The sequence below is a fragment of the Sphaerodactylus townsendi genome, linkage group LG05 (assembly GCF_021028975.2).
Source record: "Sphaerodactylus townsendi isolate TG3544 linkage group LG05, MPM_Stown_v2.3, whole genome shotgun sequence".
In the NCBI taxonomy this organism is placed as follows: Eukaryota; Metazoa; Chordata; class Lepidosauria; order Squamata; family Sphaerodactylidae; genus Sphaerodactylus; species Sphaerodactylus townsendi.
The window spans coordinates 127,157,906-127,178,591 of record NC_059429.1 but is presented as its reverse complement, the minus strand read 5'-3'; the positions used below and the strand labels follow the sequence as shown (position 1 = coordinate 127,178,591).

Sequence of the window (20,686 nt, the reverse complement as noted above, 5' to 3'; positions counted from 1 at the left end):
CAAGCAGGATGAGAAAGCAATGGCCTTCTGCGGCTGTTGCTCCCGATCACCTGGTCTGTTAAGGCATTTGCAATCTCAGATCAAAGAGGATCAAGATTGGTAGCCATAGATCGACTTCTCCTCCATGAATCTATCCAAGCCGTCCAGGTTAGTGGCCATCACCACCTCCTGTGGCAGCATATTCCAAACACCAATCACATGTTGCATGAAGAAGTGTTTCCTTTTATTAGTCCTTATATCTCATGTTTCTCCCCAATGGGCCTAGGGTTGCCAGTCACTGGCTGGCAATTGGTGGGAGTCAAGGGCCCCCCGGACATGGTTGGTGCCATAGAGTGACAGTGTGAGGTCATTTCCAGATAAAACCTTGAAGTGACGTGTCCCTAGAAATCATTGGAAACCTTATGGTAAACCATGGAGTTTGCTGACATTCCTAGAGTTGACTGACATCACCCAACTGCAATTTTTTGTATATTACTTTTGTCCCACTGGCCACAGGAATAGTGGAAGGAAACTGGCGTGTTTAATGGAGACTCAAAGCGACTTACGTTGTTCTCCTCTCCTCCATTTTATCGTCACAACAACCCTATAAGGTAGTTAGGTTGAGAGTGTATGGAGGTCCTGAGGTCTCCCAGCAAGCTACCTTTACTGAGTGGGATTTACACTTGGGTCTCCAGATCCTAACTTGACATTCTGACTTCAGGAATGGAACTGCAAACATTTCATATAACCTTCTCAGGTTATCTTTTTTGTTTAACTCAGAAATAAGAGATGTAACCCTGCTCCAAGACTATAAATCCTTTACTATTTTTAGACTTCTCCCTGGACTCCATAGAGAAGGCATCTGGAATGTTATAGTTATTGTTTTCAGGCCCTCTCTCCATTGATGGAATTCAGGGAGTCCTAGTTTGTCCTCCCCTTGCATTCTGACAATGAATGAATGAATGAATGAATGAATGAATGAATGAATGAATGAATGAATGAATGAATGCCAGTGTGAGGTTGGGCAAAGAGCATCAGACCAGTATCTACAGGAAGATACCAGTCCAAATCCCCGCTCATGACATGTAAGCTCACTGGCTGACATTGGGCCAATCACATTCTCTCAGTCTCAACCTACCTTGCAGAGCTGTTGTGAGGGTAAAACAGAGGAGAGAATTATGTAAACCACTTCAGACCCTATTCGCAAAAAATATATATATGAACTAAATATATAAACGAATTAAGGCCACCAGAAGGTAAGGTCAGGCTTGCCCAGTGAGCTTCATAGCATTTAACCCTTTGATTTTCTAACTATGGTCGATTCCCCACTTCCAAAATTAAAGTAGATTTAAACCGGTTTGGTTAGATTTGGGACCTTTTGAGCACAGTTTCATGGTCCCCACTGCAGCTTCTGCCTGCCCCCTTGTTCCCAGAAACCCCGCAGCCACGCAGGAGTCCCCACTGTCGGCGGATCAAACGCACAATCCCTTCAGGGGCTATCCTGATTGGCTGCTGCGTTGTGTTGTGGGTCGGGATTTTTTTTTTCAAACTGACGGATCCACGTCTGCGCGAGCATGCACAGAACGACTCTACACGGAGACGAAGAAACGGGTGATTAAAGCAAAGCCCTGTTTCCGCGCACCTCCATGTACTCGGATCCACATGGATACGACGTGTAGCACAGCTTTGTGTTGCCTTCTAATAATAGGACCCTGTGACCATTATGCAACACTGCAGTGCCCCACTTCAGTCAGCTCCCTCCTGGCCATTGGCAGCAGTACCCAAACTTACAGTGCCCTTGCATGATTGTAGTTTATGAATGTTTGAAGTTTATGAATAAATTTGTAGTTTATGAATGTTTGCAATTTGCTATGAATGTTTGCATTTGCTATGAATGTTTGCAATTTGCTATTATTGCAATGAAGGTACATTAACTTTACGGATTGGAGAGGCATGACAAACGATTGATGGGGCCCAGACTCTTTTTCGCACCATCGCGGCAACCCGATCACTAGAATTTTCCCCCTTCCCGAAATCCTTTTGTTGACGATTTGGGAACGACTTCCCGCCATGAAGCGGCGCGCTTTAGGACCCAGCTGTTCAGGATTCCCTTCACAAAGAGAGACAGGGAGGGAGAAGCCAGGGAGGGAGGGGCGAGGAGCCGGCGGAGGGGGCGTGGCCGCAAGCCCGGCCTAAACAATGGGAGCGGTCCTAACCCAATGACCGCCGCCGCCGGGCGTTCGATATTTACATACCCGCGCGACCAGCCCAATGGCCAGCCGGGCGCTTCCCGAGCGGCCTCTCGCTCTGGCCGGGCGCGACGTCGGGGAGGTGAGTCAGCTCCGGCGGGCGGCTGCTCCGGGGCCAGCCGGAATGGCCGCTGCTGCGAGCGCCTCCTCCGCCAACCGGCCGCCCGACGAGCAGCAGCAGCGGGAGCCGCCGCCGCCGCCGCCGCTTCCACCCGCCGCGGCTGCTGCTGCAAAGAAGCGGGGCGGAGACTCGCGGCGGAGGCAGGCCGCCCTCCTCTTCCTCAACAACATCTCCCTCGACGGGCGGCCGCCCTGCCTGGCCTCGGAGCAGCAATTGCAGCCATTGCAGCCGCCCTCCTCCTCCTCTGCCCCGGCCCCCGCGGAGGAGCAGCCGCCGCCGCCGCCGCCGCCGGACGAGGATGCCACCCCCGCCGCCGCCGACCCGGCCGCCCGCCTCCTCCTGGTCCCCAACGGGCGCCCCCCGCAGGGGCTTCTGCTGCCCCCGGCCGCCGTCAAGCTGGACCCTTCGCGGGGCCTGGCCGCCGCCGCCATCCTGCCCCAGTTGCTGCTGAGCAGCCCCGCCACGTCGGCCGCCTCCCCCGCCGCCCTGGCAGGGGTCCTGGGGGTCGCCCCCAAGCCGGGCCCCGCGCCCCAGGGGCTGCTGAGCCCCACCCCGAGCAGTGCCGCCGGAGGAGCCTTCCCTTTGGAAGTCCAGAGGCAAAGGTAGGGGGCTGCTGGGACCCCCGGGGTGGGGGGAAGGGGGCGGCCGAGCATCCTCCTCTCTTGGGCTTTGCAAGTGGTCCACAAAGCCCTGGGGTTTCCCCCTCCTTTGCACCGGGGCATCCCTCTCCTAGCCCCAGTGCCCAGGTCGTGGCTCAGGGGTGGTGCCAAAAAAAAGAGGGCTTTTTTTGTTTTTTTTTGTTTTAGGTCTGTGGGCGTTGTCCGTGCAGGGCAAGAGATATATATTTTTAAAAGTTTATCTGCTCCGGCTTCTTAGCTCTTACTACTCCCGCTTCCCTGTAATCTCTGTGTCCCGTAATTGCTACTGGGTTTCTTTCCATGCAGGTTGCAAGGAGGTGGTCTTTATTCTTCTTGCTGCTTCTGTTTTGAACTTTGCATTAAGGGGGGGGGGGGGGAAACCCCGAGAGATCTTTTAAGCTGTGTTGTCAAAGTCTTTCATAGCAAAGGAGCAAAAACTAACACACAGCCCGAGAAACTCACGACAGCTTGCTGGAACTGCTGCACGACCCGAAAAACCCATAACGCGGCCTCACGGCCCAGAGACCTATAACATGGTCTCACAACCCCCAAAAAACCATAATAGCTTTTAAAAAAATCCTCCTAGATATTGTTTCCAGGTTTCTTATCCCCCTGTCTTCTATTTGAGTCTGGTTTGCAGTGAAGGAGATGCCAACACCTTAATCTTGGCCATTCTTCCTTGGAAGTTCCACTTCCCTTTACATGTGTTTGTTCGAAATAAAAAAAGCTATCTCCGTGTGACAGGCCTCGAAAGTGATCCACAGGGGACCTTTACCAGCATGGCAATAACAGCCACGATCCTTTGAAGAAAAAACTCCTACAAACCTGCCTGAAATGCGGAGGGCTCCTAACTTCTTAAAACTGGACCCCAAAGCCAGGAGTGTATTCGGGATCTTTGCCGAGTATCTTTGGATTCTCAGCTTTGTCGTGGATTTCTAAAACTGGAGGCTAATCTGAGGTGACAGGTTGTTCCAAAGGAGGATGAGAATAAAGCTCTGTGTTTTGCAGCCAGCTTCATTTTTATGCCCCTGACTGGCAGTTGAGATATGTGGGGGTATAGTCACCGCTGACTTATGGTGATCCAGTACGGTTTTCAAGGCAGGAGACTAGCAGAAGTGGTTTGCTGTTGTTTTCTTCTGCATCCATCATTCTTTGGGGGCCTCCCGTTGATATACTAATAGGGCTTAAGAAAAGCTAGCTGGAAAGAGCCTTGTGGGCCAAAACATTAAGAACATAAGAACTAGCCTGCTGGATCAGACCAGAGTCCATCTAGTCCAGCACTCTGCTACTCGCAGTGGCCCACCAGGTGCCTTTGGGAGCTCACGTGCAGGATGTGAAAGCAATGGCCTTCTGCTGCTGCTTCCGAGCACCTGGTCTGCTAAGGCTTTTGCAATCTGAGATCAAAGAGGATCAAGATTGGTAGCCAAAGATCGACTTCTCCTCCATCAATCTGTCCAAGCCCTTTTTAAAGCTATCCAGGTTAGTGGCCACCACCACCTCCTGTGGCAGCATATTCCAAACACCAATCACACGTTGCGTGAAGAAGTGTTTCCTTTTATTAGTCCTAATTCTTCCCCCCAGCATTTTCAATGGATGCCCCCTGGTTCTAGTATTGTGAGAAAGAGAGAAAATTTTCTCTCTGTCAACATTTTCTACCCCATTGATCACATACTCTTTATGGAGGAAGATTCTCTCCTCTGCCTTTTCTTTCTCTCCCACTTGGCCATCATCGTAAGCCTGTCCCTCTTCTTCATGTCCCTGCAGGCTGTTGGATAAATTAGTGAAGAGTCTGCAGACAGAGGGGCGTTCCTGCTTACAGTTCCCTCCTTGCATGACCTTTGAAGGAACTTTACTTCACTCTAGAGTAGAAGCACAACTGCTGTTTTGGGCCGTGGGTGCTTAACCAATGTTGGGCTTGGGGTGCATCTTTCCGTCCCAGCGAGCTGTTAGTTCTCTGATTCGCTGTTGCCTACTCAAGAGACCTCTCTAGGAAGCAGTGTCTGCGGAAAGAATAGCTTGGGGTTCTGTTTGTGGGTTGTGGAATGATGGACAGTGGTTAGAGGAATCCACCTGGTTGCTCAGCAATTTTTCAAGTGGTTTAAGCGCTGTTTATAAAAAATGGAGCCCGTAACCCTGGATTTAAGGTATCCTGGGTGACACTACCCCTCTCTTTGAAAGTGTGGGTCCATAGTCTGGGCCTACTGTTGGATAAGTAGGTGGCATCTATGGGCAGAAGTGACTTTTAACAGCCAGGCAGGAGAGATCTGACTGTTGTGGTTCATTTCTCAGGCAGTTCTAGATTAGACTACTGCACTGCGCTGCTCATCGGGCTGCCCTTGGAGAGTGTTCGGATACTTCAGTCCTTAAAGAAAGCTGCAACCGGTTTTCTAACTAGAGTGGGTCGTAGGGGTATTATTGCTCCAATCTTTGTCTATCTGCTCTGGCTCTCAATCTGTTTCCAGGCACAATTCAAGGCGCTAACCCTGGCCTTTAAAGTCCTGTATGGTTTGGGGCCAACATACTAGAAGTACTATCTACTGCTACACAAGCCAACCGGACCTTCTGGGGTTAGTCTGATGAAACAGGGCCTTCTCAGTCGTGGTGCCAAAATTATGAAACACTGTAACCAGGACATTCATCTATTCTCTCATATCATTGTCTTCCACCAAGAAGGTGAAGACTTCTGTTTCATCAGGCGTTCACTCAGAGACCTGAGCTTTAACTGCTGTTTCTCTCTGTGTGTGTGTGTGTATGTGTGTTGTGTGTTGTGTTTGTTTTACCTGGTTTTTAATGACCGGTTTTATAATGTTATCCTTTTGCTTGTTAGCTGCTTGGGTGGCTGTGACTTGGCAAAAAGAAGACACATTTTGTAAATACATAATAAGATTTAGTTTTAGGGCATGAGGGACTGCTCTGGGAGATTCAGGAAACTTCTCCCGGAAGACAGCACATTGGTCTTGTTATTCTGACGAAAACCCTGCGAAGTAGGCTGGGCTGTGAGGTGCAGTCTCACTGAACTTTATGGCAAGGTGAAGATCTGAACCCACAAGTCTCCTCAGCGATAATCTTTCACAACATTATCCCTATGTTAAAAACCGTAACTGTGAACCCAGAGATCATGAAGCAAGAACGATATTCTTATGAAGAATTCGCTTCCTCCAGGAAACACGACGGAGTATTGGACCAGAGAAAAGGAATGTGGTTGCATGCAATCTAGAAGAGGGCTTTTAATCTTTAAACAATATGTGCCTGTACACTCCCACACACACCAGCTGGGTGACCTTGGGCTAGTCACAGCTTCTTGGAGCTCTCTCAGCCCCACCCACCTCACAGGGTGTTTGTTGTGAGGGGGGAAGGACAAGGAGATTGTCAGCCCCTTTGAGTCTCCTGCAGGAGAGAAAGGGGGGATATAAATCCAAACTCTTCTTCTTCTTCTGTAGATTGTCACAGCTTTTACAGCTGGGATCCACTGGCTGTTGTGAGTTTTCTGGGCTGTGTTGTCTGGTAGTTTTTGCTCCTGACCTTTTGTTTGCCTCTATGACTGGCATTTTCAGAGGCGTGTCATGGTAAGATGTGTTTCTTTTCATGCCACATATCTGCCTGTCTTTGACCATGGTCAATGGATCTGTATTCCAATCCTGTACTCCCTAGTCAAGGAGGGCGAAAAAAGTATTATCATTTCTGCTACGCGGTTTTCCTGTCATTCTGGAATGCGGGTGGCGGGTAATGATGCCAGAGACTTAACGTCCTTAGAGAACAAGCGGGATTTTTTAAAATCCCATTGAATTCAAACCAGTGTTTTTAAGTATTTAACCAGTCCATTGACCAAGCCTTGATCAGTCATCTGCTAGTCCCAGTATAGCATCGTGGGTTTTCAGGCAGAAAGAACAGCTAGTTGGTAAGCTATAATTTATTTTTCCCAGCAACAAAATATTTTCCTCATACATTTACTTTCCTTTGTTCAGCCCTTGCTTTTAAAGAAAAGGTTTACTGACCTATGGGGTGACAATTACGTCATGATTTTTACTAGGCAGACTTTATTTACAGGGTGGTTTGCCACTGTCTTCCCCAGTTATCTTCTCAAGAACCTTAATACAAACTGATTTGCATGCTGTAGGACTTGGAGGGTTGGCCTCTGGAGGAGAGACGTGTGATTCTTCACCAAAGGAGTAAAAACGGCTGTTTTTAATAAGTCAAGTTGCCATGTTCAGAAATCATAATGATCTTCATCCTGTAGTATTCCACATGCAAGTTTGCGGGTATGCTGTTTTGTTCCAGCGCCACCCTCCCCCCCCCCCATTAACTGTGTAAACAAATAAATAAGTCATGTCCTGGTAGATCTATTTTTTTTCTACAGGTGGTTAAATGATCAACAGATCTGTAGCCTAGTGGGTCAACAGAATGATTTATGTCGATGAGACTTGATTTCCATTCCCAACATTGCTAGCTAAGAGAAATCTCTGGTAGTAAAACAGGAAATAATCATCGTCGAAGGTGGAATAGCTGGGATAACTTACTATTTCCCATGGTGGGTGGTACTTGTATGTAAGTGATATAATGGTAGTGTGTGTGATTTGTGGGAGCCCAGAAAGAATCCTAAATGTGAGATTGCCTTTCTTTTTTAATCAAGCCATTGTGGCTGCAGCAATATTCTTGCAAATACATAGATGAAACAATAGGAGCTAAAACAAGTGAGGTTTTCAGAGGTTTGGGGTGGGCATTTGTTGTCCTGACTAATTCCTGATCTTCTCCATGACCCGCAGAGGTGGAATACATCACCCAACAGTGTTAAACTGGCTGTGTTTCAATAATGTTTACGTCATTGTAGACTGAAGCAGCATCAACTATATTTTTTAGCATGTTGGATGCAGATTTGGCCCTCAGCTGGATGATTCAGGCTAGTCCACTTCTGTCAGATTTCAGAAGCTATATAGGGTCAGCCTTGTTTAGTACTTGGATGGGAGACCAGCATGGAAGTCCTGGCTCACTATGCAGAGAGGCAATAGTAAACCACCTCTGTTCATCTGTTGACTTGAAAAGCCTATGAAGTTGCCATAAGGTGGCCACGGCTTGATGCACTTATGACCCAACACACAGATTTGAGCAAAAGGTAGCATTGTAATTTTTGTGATATTGCATGCGTTACACTGGTGTGAATGCACACTGCTTATCTGTCCCCCTTCTCACTTCCTGCTTGGTGAGATCTACCTGGGCTGCTCTTTCTGTGCTGGCGTTAGCGGCATCTCAAACTCCGTCCCTCCTGCGGTGATCCTGTTTCTCACTACCATGTTCGTGAACATTCCTGAAAATCTCAGGTTGTGTGCCGGAGTCAAAACCTGTGACTACCTTTTGGTTTGTAAAATACCTCCCAAACGTTCATCCTGCCCCTCCCCCCATACAGTCTGTACCAAATCCTAGCTGTGCTGGGTGTGTGTAAAGTGGCATCAAGATGTCCTCGACTTAGGACAACCCCATAGGGTTTTTTCAAGAGTCTGTTGCAGGGGTCTGCAACCTGTGGCTCTCCAGATCTTCATGGACAGTTCATGGACTACAGTTGGCCATGCTGGCAGGGGCTGATGGGAATTGTAGTCCATGAACATCTGGAGAGCCACAGGTTGCAGACCCCTGGTCTATTGGAAGTGGCTTCCCAGTTCCTGCCTTTGTGGAGCAACCCTGGACTTCCTTTGGGGTGTCTCATCTACCGGTAGTTACTAACCAGGGCTAGCTCTGCATCGTTTCTGAGATCTGGGTAACCTGGACCATCCAGATCAGAGTTGCAGCCACCCTAGCCTTTGATCAGTTCTCCCCACAATTGACGCTGCCACCACCCACTCTGTGGTGTGACATAAATCAAAAGGAGCCTCGTGATGTAATGCCCTCTTTGTGACCTCTTTTGAATCGGTAGACGTTTCTCCTTCCTCGTTCTGCATTGTTCGATATGATCTCTCCCTAACTCCTGCGCAGTTCAGGGCAGCTACTTATAGAACGGGTTCTTCTGCACAAAGCTGGAACGGGTCCAGAGGAGGGCAACCGGAATGGTAAAAGGTGTGGAATCTATGCCCTGCGAGGAGAGACTTAGGGAGCTGGGGATGTTTAGTTTGGTGAAGAGAAGGTGAAGAGGTGACATGATAGCCCTGTTTAGATATTTGAAGGGATGTCATGTTGGTGAGGGAGCAACCTTGTTTTCTGTGGCTCCAGAGACTAGAACCAGGAGTAATGGATTCAAGGCACAGGAAAAGAGATTCCACCTAAACGTCAGGAAAAACTTCCTGACAGTAAGGGCTTTTAGACAGTGGAATGCATTACCTCAGAGGGTGGTGGAGTTTTTTTAAGAGAGGTTTTTTTAAGAGAGTCTGGATGTCCATCTGTCAGGAGTGCTTTGATGGTGTGTTCCTGCATGGCAGGGGGTTGGACTGGATGGCCCCTGGGGTCTCTTCCAACTCTATGATTCTATGAAATACTGCAACATGTTTCTTTTGGGCTGCATAAGAACAATGTGTTGCATGTCAGGGTTTTTTTTTTTTAAAGGAACCTTGCTAGGTTCTCTCATTTACGGCCTCACCACTACGATTGAGTCAGATTAGAACTGGGAACTTTAGTTCAAATCACAGCACAACTACCACCTGGGCCTAAGAAAAATTATAGGGTTTTTGGTGTCCCTTTCTCATTCATGTGCCCTCCAATTTTATCTTATGTGGGCATTTTGACCTGGGGGGCGGGGGGGTAAAACGTGAGTGTTTTTAGTGCGAACGTTTTTAATAGTGTTATAGGAAAAGTCACAGCTATTGCATGTAACTCTGTTGTAAGCAGAATATGTCAGATTCAGTTCCTAATATTTATTTATTTATTATTTAAACTAATATGCCACCCTCCCCTGAAGGGCTCAGGGCGGAAACAATATAAAAACAGTTACAATAAAAGCATAAAACAACCATAATAACAGTATAAAAGCATAAATACCTAAAATCAGATAGCAACTTAAATCTATTATGCCCCCCCCCCCCGGGGAACCAGAAACAGATGTTATTAAACTGAAGTTAAACCAACTGGCCTACGAAAACGCCCGGTGGAATAGCTCTGTGTCACAGGCCCTGTGGAAGCTACTCAGGTCCCGCAGGGCCCTAACTTCGGACGGAAGCATATTCCACCAGGTAGGGGCCAGGACCGAAAAAGCCCTGGCCCTCATTGAGGCCAGCCGGATGGTTTTCATCCCAGAAACTACCAGAAGGTTACCCTCCAAGGAGCAGAGGGGCCTGCTTCGGCAGTATGGGGAGAGGCGGTCCCTAAGGCACAGGTGTCAAACTCGCGGCCCTCCAGATGTTGTGGACTACAGCTCCCATCATCCCCTGCCAGAATGATGCTGGCAGGGGATGATGGGAACTGTAGTCCATAACATCTGGAGGGCCACGAGTTTGACACCTGTGCCCTAAGGTTTGCAGGCCTAAGACCACTCAAGGCCTTAAAGGTCGAAACCAGGACCTTGAAGATAACTCAGTACTCAACGGTCAGCCGATGAAGGTGGAAAAGGACTGGTGTAATATGGCCCCTACCTGAGGCCCCTGCCAGTTAAAGGACCAGGTAGTTGATGGGAATAAGAAATGTTTTTCTCTACCTGTGGCGTATCGACAGAACCCGGAACCCGGGGCAAGAACTGAGTTTTCCATTCCCCCCCCCCCACACACACACACACACCTGGCGGCCCCTGAGGCAAAGAGAAGGGCTGGAGGCCTGCAAAGGCCAGGAGCCTGTGTACCCACCTTCCTGACTTTTTCTGCCGCCCAGCGGGGCCACTGCCCAGAAGGCTTGCGGATGGGGCAGCAGCAGCAGGGTGTCCTCAGGGCAGCTGGCCCAGCACGCTGTCCACAGAGAGGTGGGCCCTTCCTTCTCCAGAGAACACCGGCCATGCGAGACCTTTGAGGGGAAAGGGAGGGGTGTGGGAGGCGATTTTCTGCCCCCTCACATGACTAAATGGCCGCTGCCAGGGGACATTTGCTCTCATATGTCCCCCTGGGCAGTACGCCCCTTCTGAGACCCCTGAAGAATTTCTACCAATTGGTGTGGTTTTTATTGGGCTAGGTAGATAAATGGCCTCTTTGTGTGACTCAATTTCCCCAGCCTTCCTTGCTTCTCTAACGGATGAAGTGCCTGCATTTTAGAATCCATGTCCTAAATGAACCTATACATTGCATAGAGGTGTAGAAGCCCAGGGGGGAAAAACTAGAATAAATGGGGAGAAGAACAGGTTTTTGTCCCCATGTTTTCCAACTAACAAATGAAAATGTAGGGCAGCACTAAAAGAACTATGAAAACAACCTTTATCTTCAGGAGTACATTGTCTAAACATGACACTTTGTCCACTGTTAATATGCTGAAATATTTGATAAGTCCATGAAGAGATCATTGTTTTTAGCATTACAGCGTTTAATCCGAGTGTCCTGTTAATATCAAGTCACGGCGTGAAACTGTTTCCGAACGTTTTACTTTCTTCTTGTTCCCAACAAAAATCTATGCCTTTGTCTTTTCAGCATTTATTCTTTCCTACCTATCAGTTGGCAGAAACTAAGATTTGTGCTCTGTTGGTAGCCATGGGTTCAGCAGTTGGCAGCTCAGACTAATTGTCTTTCGTCATATTTCTACTTGTATAAAACTAAGGCATTTATATTTTTCCATAAATATGCCAAATAGCACGATGATATATGTTTCGTTATGCATGATGCATATTTTGTCTGAGAAATAAAGGATATGTTTAATATGGAAGTGTTACATATACTTCCCTTTCCCCCAAACTTATTATCTTTTTCTATGGTTTCAAATATTTATGGAGTGGCTCAGAGGAGGAAGACCCTTCACGGTAAGTGTCCAATAGTCGTTCTCTTTGGGACACCTCTCAGTGCTTTGTTATTTGTTTGTTGATCCATTATGAATGGCCATAAGGTTGGAGGAATCTATTGATCTGTTGTGCACTTGGTTCTTTTCTTTTATTCTCCCAACCATTGTTTCTGAAATTGAAAATCAGAGTGGTGAAAATGCCCCGTAGACATCTCCTGAATTCAATTATTATGGTATCTGGAGTTATTTTTCAGAAGAAATTAATAACCAGTGGTACATCTGCATTAGTCAAACATTTAGCAAACGTTTAAAGGAGCTAGTTCAATTGATGGCATATTTTAGAAGGATTTAAAATCCTTTTAAGGATTTGGTGAGGTTTTGTTTAGTACCCTCACACATTCATTTTATTGGAGGTATAGCCGGATTTTTTTAAAAAAAAAATTATGGAGCATCTGTACCTGTAGGTCATTGGCTATTTGCCCATTGTTTTTAGATTAGAAATCCAGATTGGCCATAGATCTTCAAACTGGTCTTTATGACCTTCTCCAGAATGTAAGAGGAGCTTATTGGTATGCAATCCAATGAATTCTGATGCCTGACCAAAGTGGGACGCCGGCAGTACAGAAGAACTTACCTGTGTGGATTTCACATGCCCTGTTGATTTTTATGTATATACCTGGCAGTTTAATCTTTAATCTTGCTTTCCATCAATTTACCTAGAATGCCCCTGGATCCCTTTTTAAAAAAATGTTTGTTACGATGGCCACTCTCCAGTATTCCTGGCCAGAGGCTAGTCTTAGGGACATGTTACTATCTTTATTGTGTATCAGCAATTCCACATTTAAGTTAAGAACTCTAGAATAGATACCATCTGGTCCCGGTGATAATTGTTAGCATTTGACTACGTTCTTCCTCCCTTCTCACCACAGTTTCCCCCTACTTCTCCTTTACTGCTCCTGAACCATACATTCAGGAATAGGTATTGCCCTGCATTTTCATTCCTGAAGACAGAAAAGAATGGACGAGGTTCAAATCAATTACCGTGTTTCCCCCAAATAAGACAGAGTCTTATATTAATTTTTGCACCAAAAGATGCATTAGGGCTTATTTTATGAGTAGGGCTTATTTTAGGGGAAATACGGTATCTTCACAATTAATTAAGGCGGGCTCTTGGCAGCCCCATTGCTTCCCCATCACGTGTGATGCAAGCCGCATCTTCATTGGCGGGGAGCACCCTGCTGGATCACACCGTCCTGATCCATAACTACCGGTAGGGCTTATTTTTGGAGTAGGGCTTATATTTTAAGCCTCCTCCAAAAATCCTGAAAAATTATGGCCCCTTCCACACACGCAAAATAATGCGTTTTCAAACCACTTTCACAACTGTTTGCAAGTGGATTTTGCCATTCCGCACAGCTTCAAAGAGCACTGAAAGTAGTTTGAAAGTGCATTATTCTGCATGTGCGGAATGAGCCCATGATAGGTCTTCTTTTCGGGGAAATCAGTATGACCTAACCTCCTTTAGGACTTTTAAAATTCCATTTTCATCCAATGATCCAACCACTTCCCTAGCCGGCTTCTTGACTCCCACTGCATTTAAAGAAGTCTTTAATGTTGGTCTTGATACTCTTGACAATACACACCTCTTAATCTTTTATTCCATCCCTAAATGTCTGTTTGTATTTCCTTCATGCAAGTATGTTTTCTTTTTCATTTGCCTTGTTTGGGCAAGACTTCCAGTTTCCAAAGCGAGGCTTGGTACCATCTTCCCTGACCTCTGGGATACATTTTAACTGAGCCCGTAGCGTTGAGATTTCCAGTAACCTCCTAAGTCATTTCCAGATATTTGAGCATCTTGACTGTCCCTTGCAATTAACTTCCTTTTTACCTGGGTCCTCATTTCAGAGAAACTTCCTCTTTTGAAGTCAAATATGGCAGTGTTGGAGTTCCCTGGAACTTTCCCACAGATATAAATTAAAGTGGATTCTATTGTTGTCATGGTTTCCCTTCAGTTCAACCACATCCACACCTTGCACTTGACCTTGAGAACATCACCGAGAATTAAATTCAGAGTTGCCCTTCCCTCTGGTCGGCTCCGTGGCACAACTATTCTAGGGCACTGCCATTTAGGTTTTCTAAAAATGTCACCTCTTTGGCATAACAGGATCCCGTATTTATCCAGTCAGTACGAAGGGTGTTAAAATCGGACATTATTACAACTCCCTTTCCTTTGGATGCCTCCCTGTTCTAACCTACATTCACCAGCAATAGATGACTATTTCCTTTAGTTTCTCCTCTATGATCCTAGTGGTCAAGAATGGAACAGGTCCCCTCTCCTTGGGATGAATGGATGGTCAGGCTTATTTTGTGGCTTGTAAATATCAAAGATGTTAAGAACATAAGAACAAGCCAGCTGGATCAGACTGGAGTCCATCTAGTCCAGCTCTCTGCTACTCGCAGTGGCCCACCAGGTGCCTTTGGGAGCTCACATGCAGGATGTGAAAGCAATGGCCTTCTGCGGCTGTTGCTCCCGAGCACCTGGACTGTTAAGGCATTTGCAATCTGAGATCTAGGAGGATCAAGATTGGTAGCCATAAATCGACTTCTCCTCCATAAATCTGTCCAAGCCCTTTTTAAAGCTATCCAGGTTAGTGGCCATTACCACCTCCTGTGGCAGCATATGTTGGAGAGCTTTCCATCTGCTGCTTCATGGTAGCTTAATGGGAACCTCCATATTCAAAAGCAGTATATCTCCAAACACCATTGCTGGGAGAACAGCAGAAGGCTTTGGCTTTTATGCCCTATGGTTAGGGTTTCTGGGGATATCTGGTTGGCCATGGTGTAAAGCAGAATGCTACATTCAATGGACAGCCGTTCTGATGCGGCGCAGCGGCTCTTATGGTTAGAAGCTACACCTCTGAAGACTAAGCTATGTGAAATTTGGGGGTTTTTTCCCTTTGACTTGGATGACTGCGCCTGGAATTGGAGGATCCCAGCTGCATACAGTCGGGGGAAATGGCTGAAAAACAAAATACCATTTGTATCTGAGCCCCAGCGGGAGAGATGAACTAGCAGATATCTCTACTCCGCATCCAATAAGGAAAAGCACGTTACGATCCTGTCCCTACAAGATTCAAAACTAATGGCTTTTCGGACTGGCATGATGCTGACTCCCACTGCTGGGGTAGATTTATTTAGTTTTGGGTGTTTGCATTTGACTCTTTTTAATCTTTTGAGAGCAAATATTGAAAGCAGCTTGATTTCTTTTTTCTTCAAGGGACTCCGTTACAAGATTATAAAAAGAGCCCAGGAAAGCATTGCTTTAGAATTAGCTTTGCAATGAAATCTAAAAGCAGTACTCGACAGGATAGGAGATTGGCAGACTTGGGGCTTTGTTCTCTTCAGCGGTTGCCTTTGAATGTTTGCTGCAACAAACCCAAAAGACCGTGATATTTTTAGCCTTTTTTGAGATACGGGATAGCTTTTATCCGGCTAGAGAAGAATGTCTGCCTACTGGGAAAAGGGGGGTAGAAGGTGTAACTAGGCCAACGCTAAACTTCGAAAAGCTGAAACTTCAGCTCTGCTTCTGTCTGTCTCTCATGCACATATGTTGAAATGTACATTGCGAGAGGCAGCGTGGTGTAGCGGGTAACAGCAGGTGGACTCTGATCTGGAGAACCGGGTTTGATTCCCCACTCTTCCACATGAGTGGTGAGCTCTTAGCTGGTGAACCGGATTTGTTTGCTCACTCCTGTGTGACTTTGGGGTAGTCACAGTTCTCTCTGAACTCTCTCAGCCCCACCTACTTCACAAGGTATCTGCTGTGGGGAGAAAGGGGGATATAAATCCAAACTTCTCTTCTTCTTCTTCCTCTTCTTTGTGGGATAGAAGCCTTTTGCCATGCATGCTGTACGATTGCATTTGTAATGTGTTGCTTACGTACTTCATTCATACCCTACCGTCCTTCCCAGCAAGGACCCAAAGTAGTTTACGTCATTCTCCAATCTTTCATTTATCCCCACAAGAGCCCTGTGAGGTAGGCTAGATGTGTGTGACCAGCCCAGAGTCACCCAGCAAGCTGCCATGGCAGAATGGGAATTTGAATCTGGGCCTCACAGATCCTAGTCTGTGTTAACCACTACACCACAGTGGCTTTAGATGTATATTTAGAAGTATGCCTGCAGATCTAATAGCCTCATTGAAGGAGGTGGGGTGAATCACACTGTGGAAGCAATGCTTGGCCACACTGGCAGACAGGCAGCACTCCCAGGCTGCCACTAGCTGTGTTGGCAGGCAGGTGTGGTCCCGACATTAGTGGCAGTATGCTGTGGCCCTGGCTTTCAGACACTAGTCCATAGAACACAGTGGAGGGCTCTCCAGTGATGGGGGTTTTTTCGTCGTCGTCTGCCTCCCCATACCACCAGAAAGCCCACTTGGAGGCTGAGGGGCGGCACCATTGCCCACTGCCGGAGCTTTGGATGGGGCTGCCCATTTAAACAGGCAGATATAATAGTTGTTTGGAATATTACTTTTCTGCCAAATTTCGCAGTGGTGTTTAACAGACCTCATAGCAGTAAAGAAGAAATCCCAAAAATCTACAATACCGTGTTTCCCCGAATATAAGACAGTGTCTTATATTAATTTTTGCTCCCAAAGATGCGCTATGTCTTATTTTCAGGGGATGTCTTATATTTCTGTATTCTGTTCGTCAGGCATGCTTCCAAACAAAAACTTTGCTACGTCTTACTTTTGGGGGATGCCTTATATTTCGCACTTCACCAAAATCTCTACTACGTCTTATTTTCCGGGGATGTCTTATATTCGGGGAAACAGGGTAATAATCACAGAAACATCCCCATATAACAGCCACAGGTTTTTTTCCCCAAGCAAGTAAAACTTCTCCTGCAAAATCCTGCAAATCTAACAGCCACATCGAAGGTGGGGGAGGGCTGAATCGCACTGTGGAAACAATGCTCAGCCACACTGGCAGACAGGCAGCACTCCCAGGCTGCCACTAGCTGTGTTGGCAGGCAGGTGTGGTCCGGGGGGTCGGGGGGAAGGGAATGAGGCCATGCAGAGTCGTGGTCTTCAATTGCCAACCCTTTCCTCTTTTGTTGCAAGCCCTTATATAGCCCCTGTTTTTGCTGTTGCAACTTTTTAGAAGGATTTCCTGCTAGTGCGCATGCTTTCGAAGAAGAAGGGCATCAGAGCGCCTGCAGCAGAATAACAACATGAGGGGTGAAAACGGTTTTTTAATCAGGGCTTCTCCTCTTCCCGTCACATGGCTGTGATGTCACCTTACTTCCTGTCACCTGCTTTTGAATCAGTGGGTCTCAGCTCTGGAAAATAAGTCCAGGGGCAGGTCAGAGTGGGCTTGAACAAAAGAACTGGCATAGTCATCAGTATGGGGAAGTTTGAGAGCTGGAGGCCAAGCAAAAACTTGCAGAACGCCGTGATCCAAAGTTAGACGTGACTCGCTTCACTCAAAAAAATGCCGCATGTTTGAACACGGCAAATAAAAATCATGGACTTGTTTTTCCATGGATTCTGCTGCAATTTATAAAAAGGAACGCTTGGCGTTTAATTTTAAAGAAGGCTTCTTTGGGCTGACCTGCCTCCACCCATTTGCCCCATCCCATCCTTTGGTTGTAAGACTTACAAAAGAGAGAGGAGTCTGGAGAGGAAGAAAACAGGGCGCTCTCTTGGTGTGCTGCCAGAATTTTTAATGAACTTTTTTAAAAAAATATATATATGTTTATTAACCGTTTCAATCATTAAACTAATTAAATTCTATACAATCAAATCAGCATATCATAATGTACAATATGTGAAATTAATACTTATATGAAATATAGAAGAAGAGGAGGAGTTTGGATTTATATCCCCCCTTTCTCTCCTGCAGGAGACTCAAAGGGGCTTACAATCTCCTTGCCCTCCCCCCCTCACAAAAAACACCCTGTGAGGTAGGTGGGGCTGAGAGAGCTCCGAGAAGCTGTGACTAGCCCAAGGTCACCCAGCTGGCGTGTGTGGGAGTGCACAGGCCCATCTGAATTCCCCAGATAAGCCTCCACAGCTCAGGCGGCAGAGCTGGGAATCAAATCCGGTTCCTCCAGATTAGATACACGAGCTCTTAACCTCCTATGCCACTAAATGCATTAGCTTGAACAAACTTGAAACGAAGATCAAAAGGAGTTATCTTGCTATTTTAAAAAACAAACAGAAAAAAACAAAACCACCAAGTCTTATACAGCCAGTCCAATATTCCATGAAGTATATACTTTATAAATGTCGCCAACATTTCACAAACCAATTATATTCCCTTATTTAAATATTTTATTAACAAGCCCCAAGTTTTATTAAATTTTTCGGGATTTTTAATTGAATTTTTAATGAATTTCTGTACAAGTTGGCTGGATTTGCAACGGCGTTCGAGATGGCTGAAGAATCTGCAGGCTGACAGTATGAACAACGTAAAGAAAGCAGGTGCCTCCGGTTGTGTTCTTGTGAGGCCCTGCGACAGCGCCAACACAGAAGAGAAGAAGAGCATTTGGCTAGAAAGGCTACCTGGCAAAAAATACTTCCCTGGGAAGCTTGGAGAACGCCCACAACAAGTGGAAACTTGAATCGGTGAAACATTGTCAGAAATAATACTGAACTTTCATAATTATTCAGGCTGCAGCTTTTTGTCAGAGCTGAATTCAGCAATCCCTGGGTCAGTCTGGTGAACGCAAGGACAGGAGTTAATCGCTGGGTTTCCCAGGGCAAGCTGTCCTTGGTTCTAAAAGTGCTCTCCGTTCGAAGGTTAGGGAGGTGTCAATATTGATTTTATACCGGGGTGAAGATTCTTGCTGTAAGGACTTTGCAACTGCAAATTCTCAGTGGAGCAACAGGATTTCCATGCAACCTCATGTTCTGGGCCTTACCGTGATTGAGACTAAAGCCGTCGTGGGGTGAGGTACAAGCTCTTTGTAGGAGAGGTGAGATTTGGGGTGGGGGGGTGAAGCACAGGGAGTCATAGTCACAGTGGCACTTGAAGTTTCGCCTGCATCTGTGGCTGGCATCTTCAGAGGACCCTCTGAAGATGCCAGCCACAGATGCAGGCGAAACATTGGGAGAAAATGCTACTAGAACACGGCCATACAGCCCGGAAACCACACAGCACCCCAGTGATTCTTGTCCAGCTTTGTAAACATAAAGTGAGAATCAGATCATCAACGAGCTGTTCCAGCTGGTATCCTCCCTGTTCTCTCTCTTCCCTCTATTACAAACATGTGTGCTAGATTAAGTAACCTGAATAGTCCAGCCCAGCCCATTCCCCTCAGAACTTGGAAGCTAAACAGTATTGTTGGGTTGCCAGTCTCTAGGTAAATAGCTAGAGATCTCGTGGGATCATAACAGCAAATGATATCAATCCATTCATCTGGGGAAAGTGACATAAGAACATAAGAACAAGCCAGCTGGATCAGACCAGACCATCTAGTCCAGCATTCAGCTACTCGCAGTGGCCCACCAGGTGCCATTGGGAGCTCACGTGCAGGATGCGAAAGCAATGGCCTTCTGCGGCTGTTGCTCCCGAGCACCTGGTCTGTTAAGGCATTTGCAATCTCAGATCAAAGAGGATCAAGATTGGTAGCCATAAATCGACTTCTCCTCCATAAATCTGTCCAAGCTCCTTTTAAAGCTATCCAGGTTAGTGGCCATCACCACCTCCTGTGGCAGCATATTCCAAACACCAATCACACGTTGCGTGAAGAAGTGTTTCCTTTTATTAGTCCTAATTCTTCTCTCCAGCATTTTCAATGTATACCCCCTGGTTCTGGTATTGTGAGAAAGAGAGAAAAATTTATCTGTCAACATTTTCTACCCCATGCATAATTTTATCGACTTCAATCATATCCCCCTCAGACGTCTCCTCTCCAAACTAAAGAGTCCCAAACGCTGCAGCCTCTCCTCATAAGGAAGGTGCTCCAGTCCCTCAATCATCCTCGTTGCCCTTTTCTGCACTTTTTCCCTCTCTTCGATATCCTTTTTGAGATGTGGCGACCAGAACTGAACACAGTACTCCAAGTGCGGTCGCACCACGGCTTTATATAAGGGCATGACAATCCTTGCAGTTTTATTATCAACTCCTTTCCTAATTATCCCCAGCATAGAGTTTGCCTTTTTCACAGTTGCCTTTTTCACAGCTGACCTCTTTGGAAGATGCGCTGTATGGCATTATTCCCCGTTGAAGTCCTTCAAACCCTGCCCTCCTCTGGCTCTGCTCAAAAATCTCTAGTTATTTCCCAAACCAGCACTGGCAGGGCTAAGAGTTGTCCAAAGTTAGTACTTTGGATGGGAAACCATCAAGGAAGACCGTGGTTGCTACTGCGTAGAAAGGCAGCAAACCACCTCTGCTCATCTCGTGCCTTCAAAAGCCCATGGTCCTGGGGTGGCCATGAGTGAGTAGTTAAGAATAAGAAGAGTTGGCTTTTATACCCCACTTCCCTCTGCTGAAAAGCATCTTAAAGTGGCTTACAATCACCTTCTCTCCCACAACATATGTGGAAATTGAGAGAATTCAGAGAGAACTGTGACTAGCCCAAAGGTCACCCAGCAGGCGTCATGTGGAGGAGTGGGGAATCAAACCCAGTTCTCCAGGTTAGAGTCCACCTGCTCTTAACCACTACACCATGCGGACTTTCTAGTCACACTCTAGTGGCTTGACCGTACACTGTTTCTGAGGAAGGTCTGGTTCAGTCCAATTGTGCCTCACCTCTTGTAGTATAACTGTGGCCCAATCGTGGTCTCTTTTCAAACCCCACATAGCAAAGAGCTGTCTTGTTTGGGTTCGTGTGGTAAAAGAGCATTTTTTTCTCTGTGTGTGTAAT

The 20,686-nt window shown here is 46.6% G+C and overlaps 1 protein-coding gene across 1 annotated transcript in view; it reads left to right on the top strand.

Annotated features, from left to right (window-relative positions):
- Positions 1-2,248: 2,248 nt before the first annotated feature.
- CABLES2 (Cdk5 and Abl enzyme substrate 2) overlaps positions 2,249-20,686 on the top strand; it is a 74,047-nt gene continuing 55,609 nt past the window's right edge. Inside the window, exon 1 of the mRNA XM_048497321.1 lies at positions 2,249-2,951. Within this exon, the coding sequence (XP_048353278.1) occupies positions 2,251-2,951 (701 nt within the window). The 5' untranslated portion in view covers positions 2,249-2,250. The remainder of the gene's footprint in view (positions 2,952-20,686) is intronic.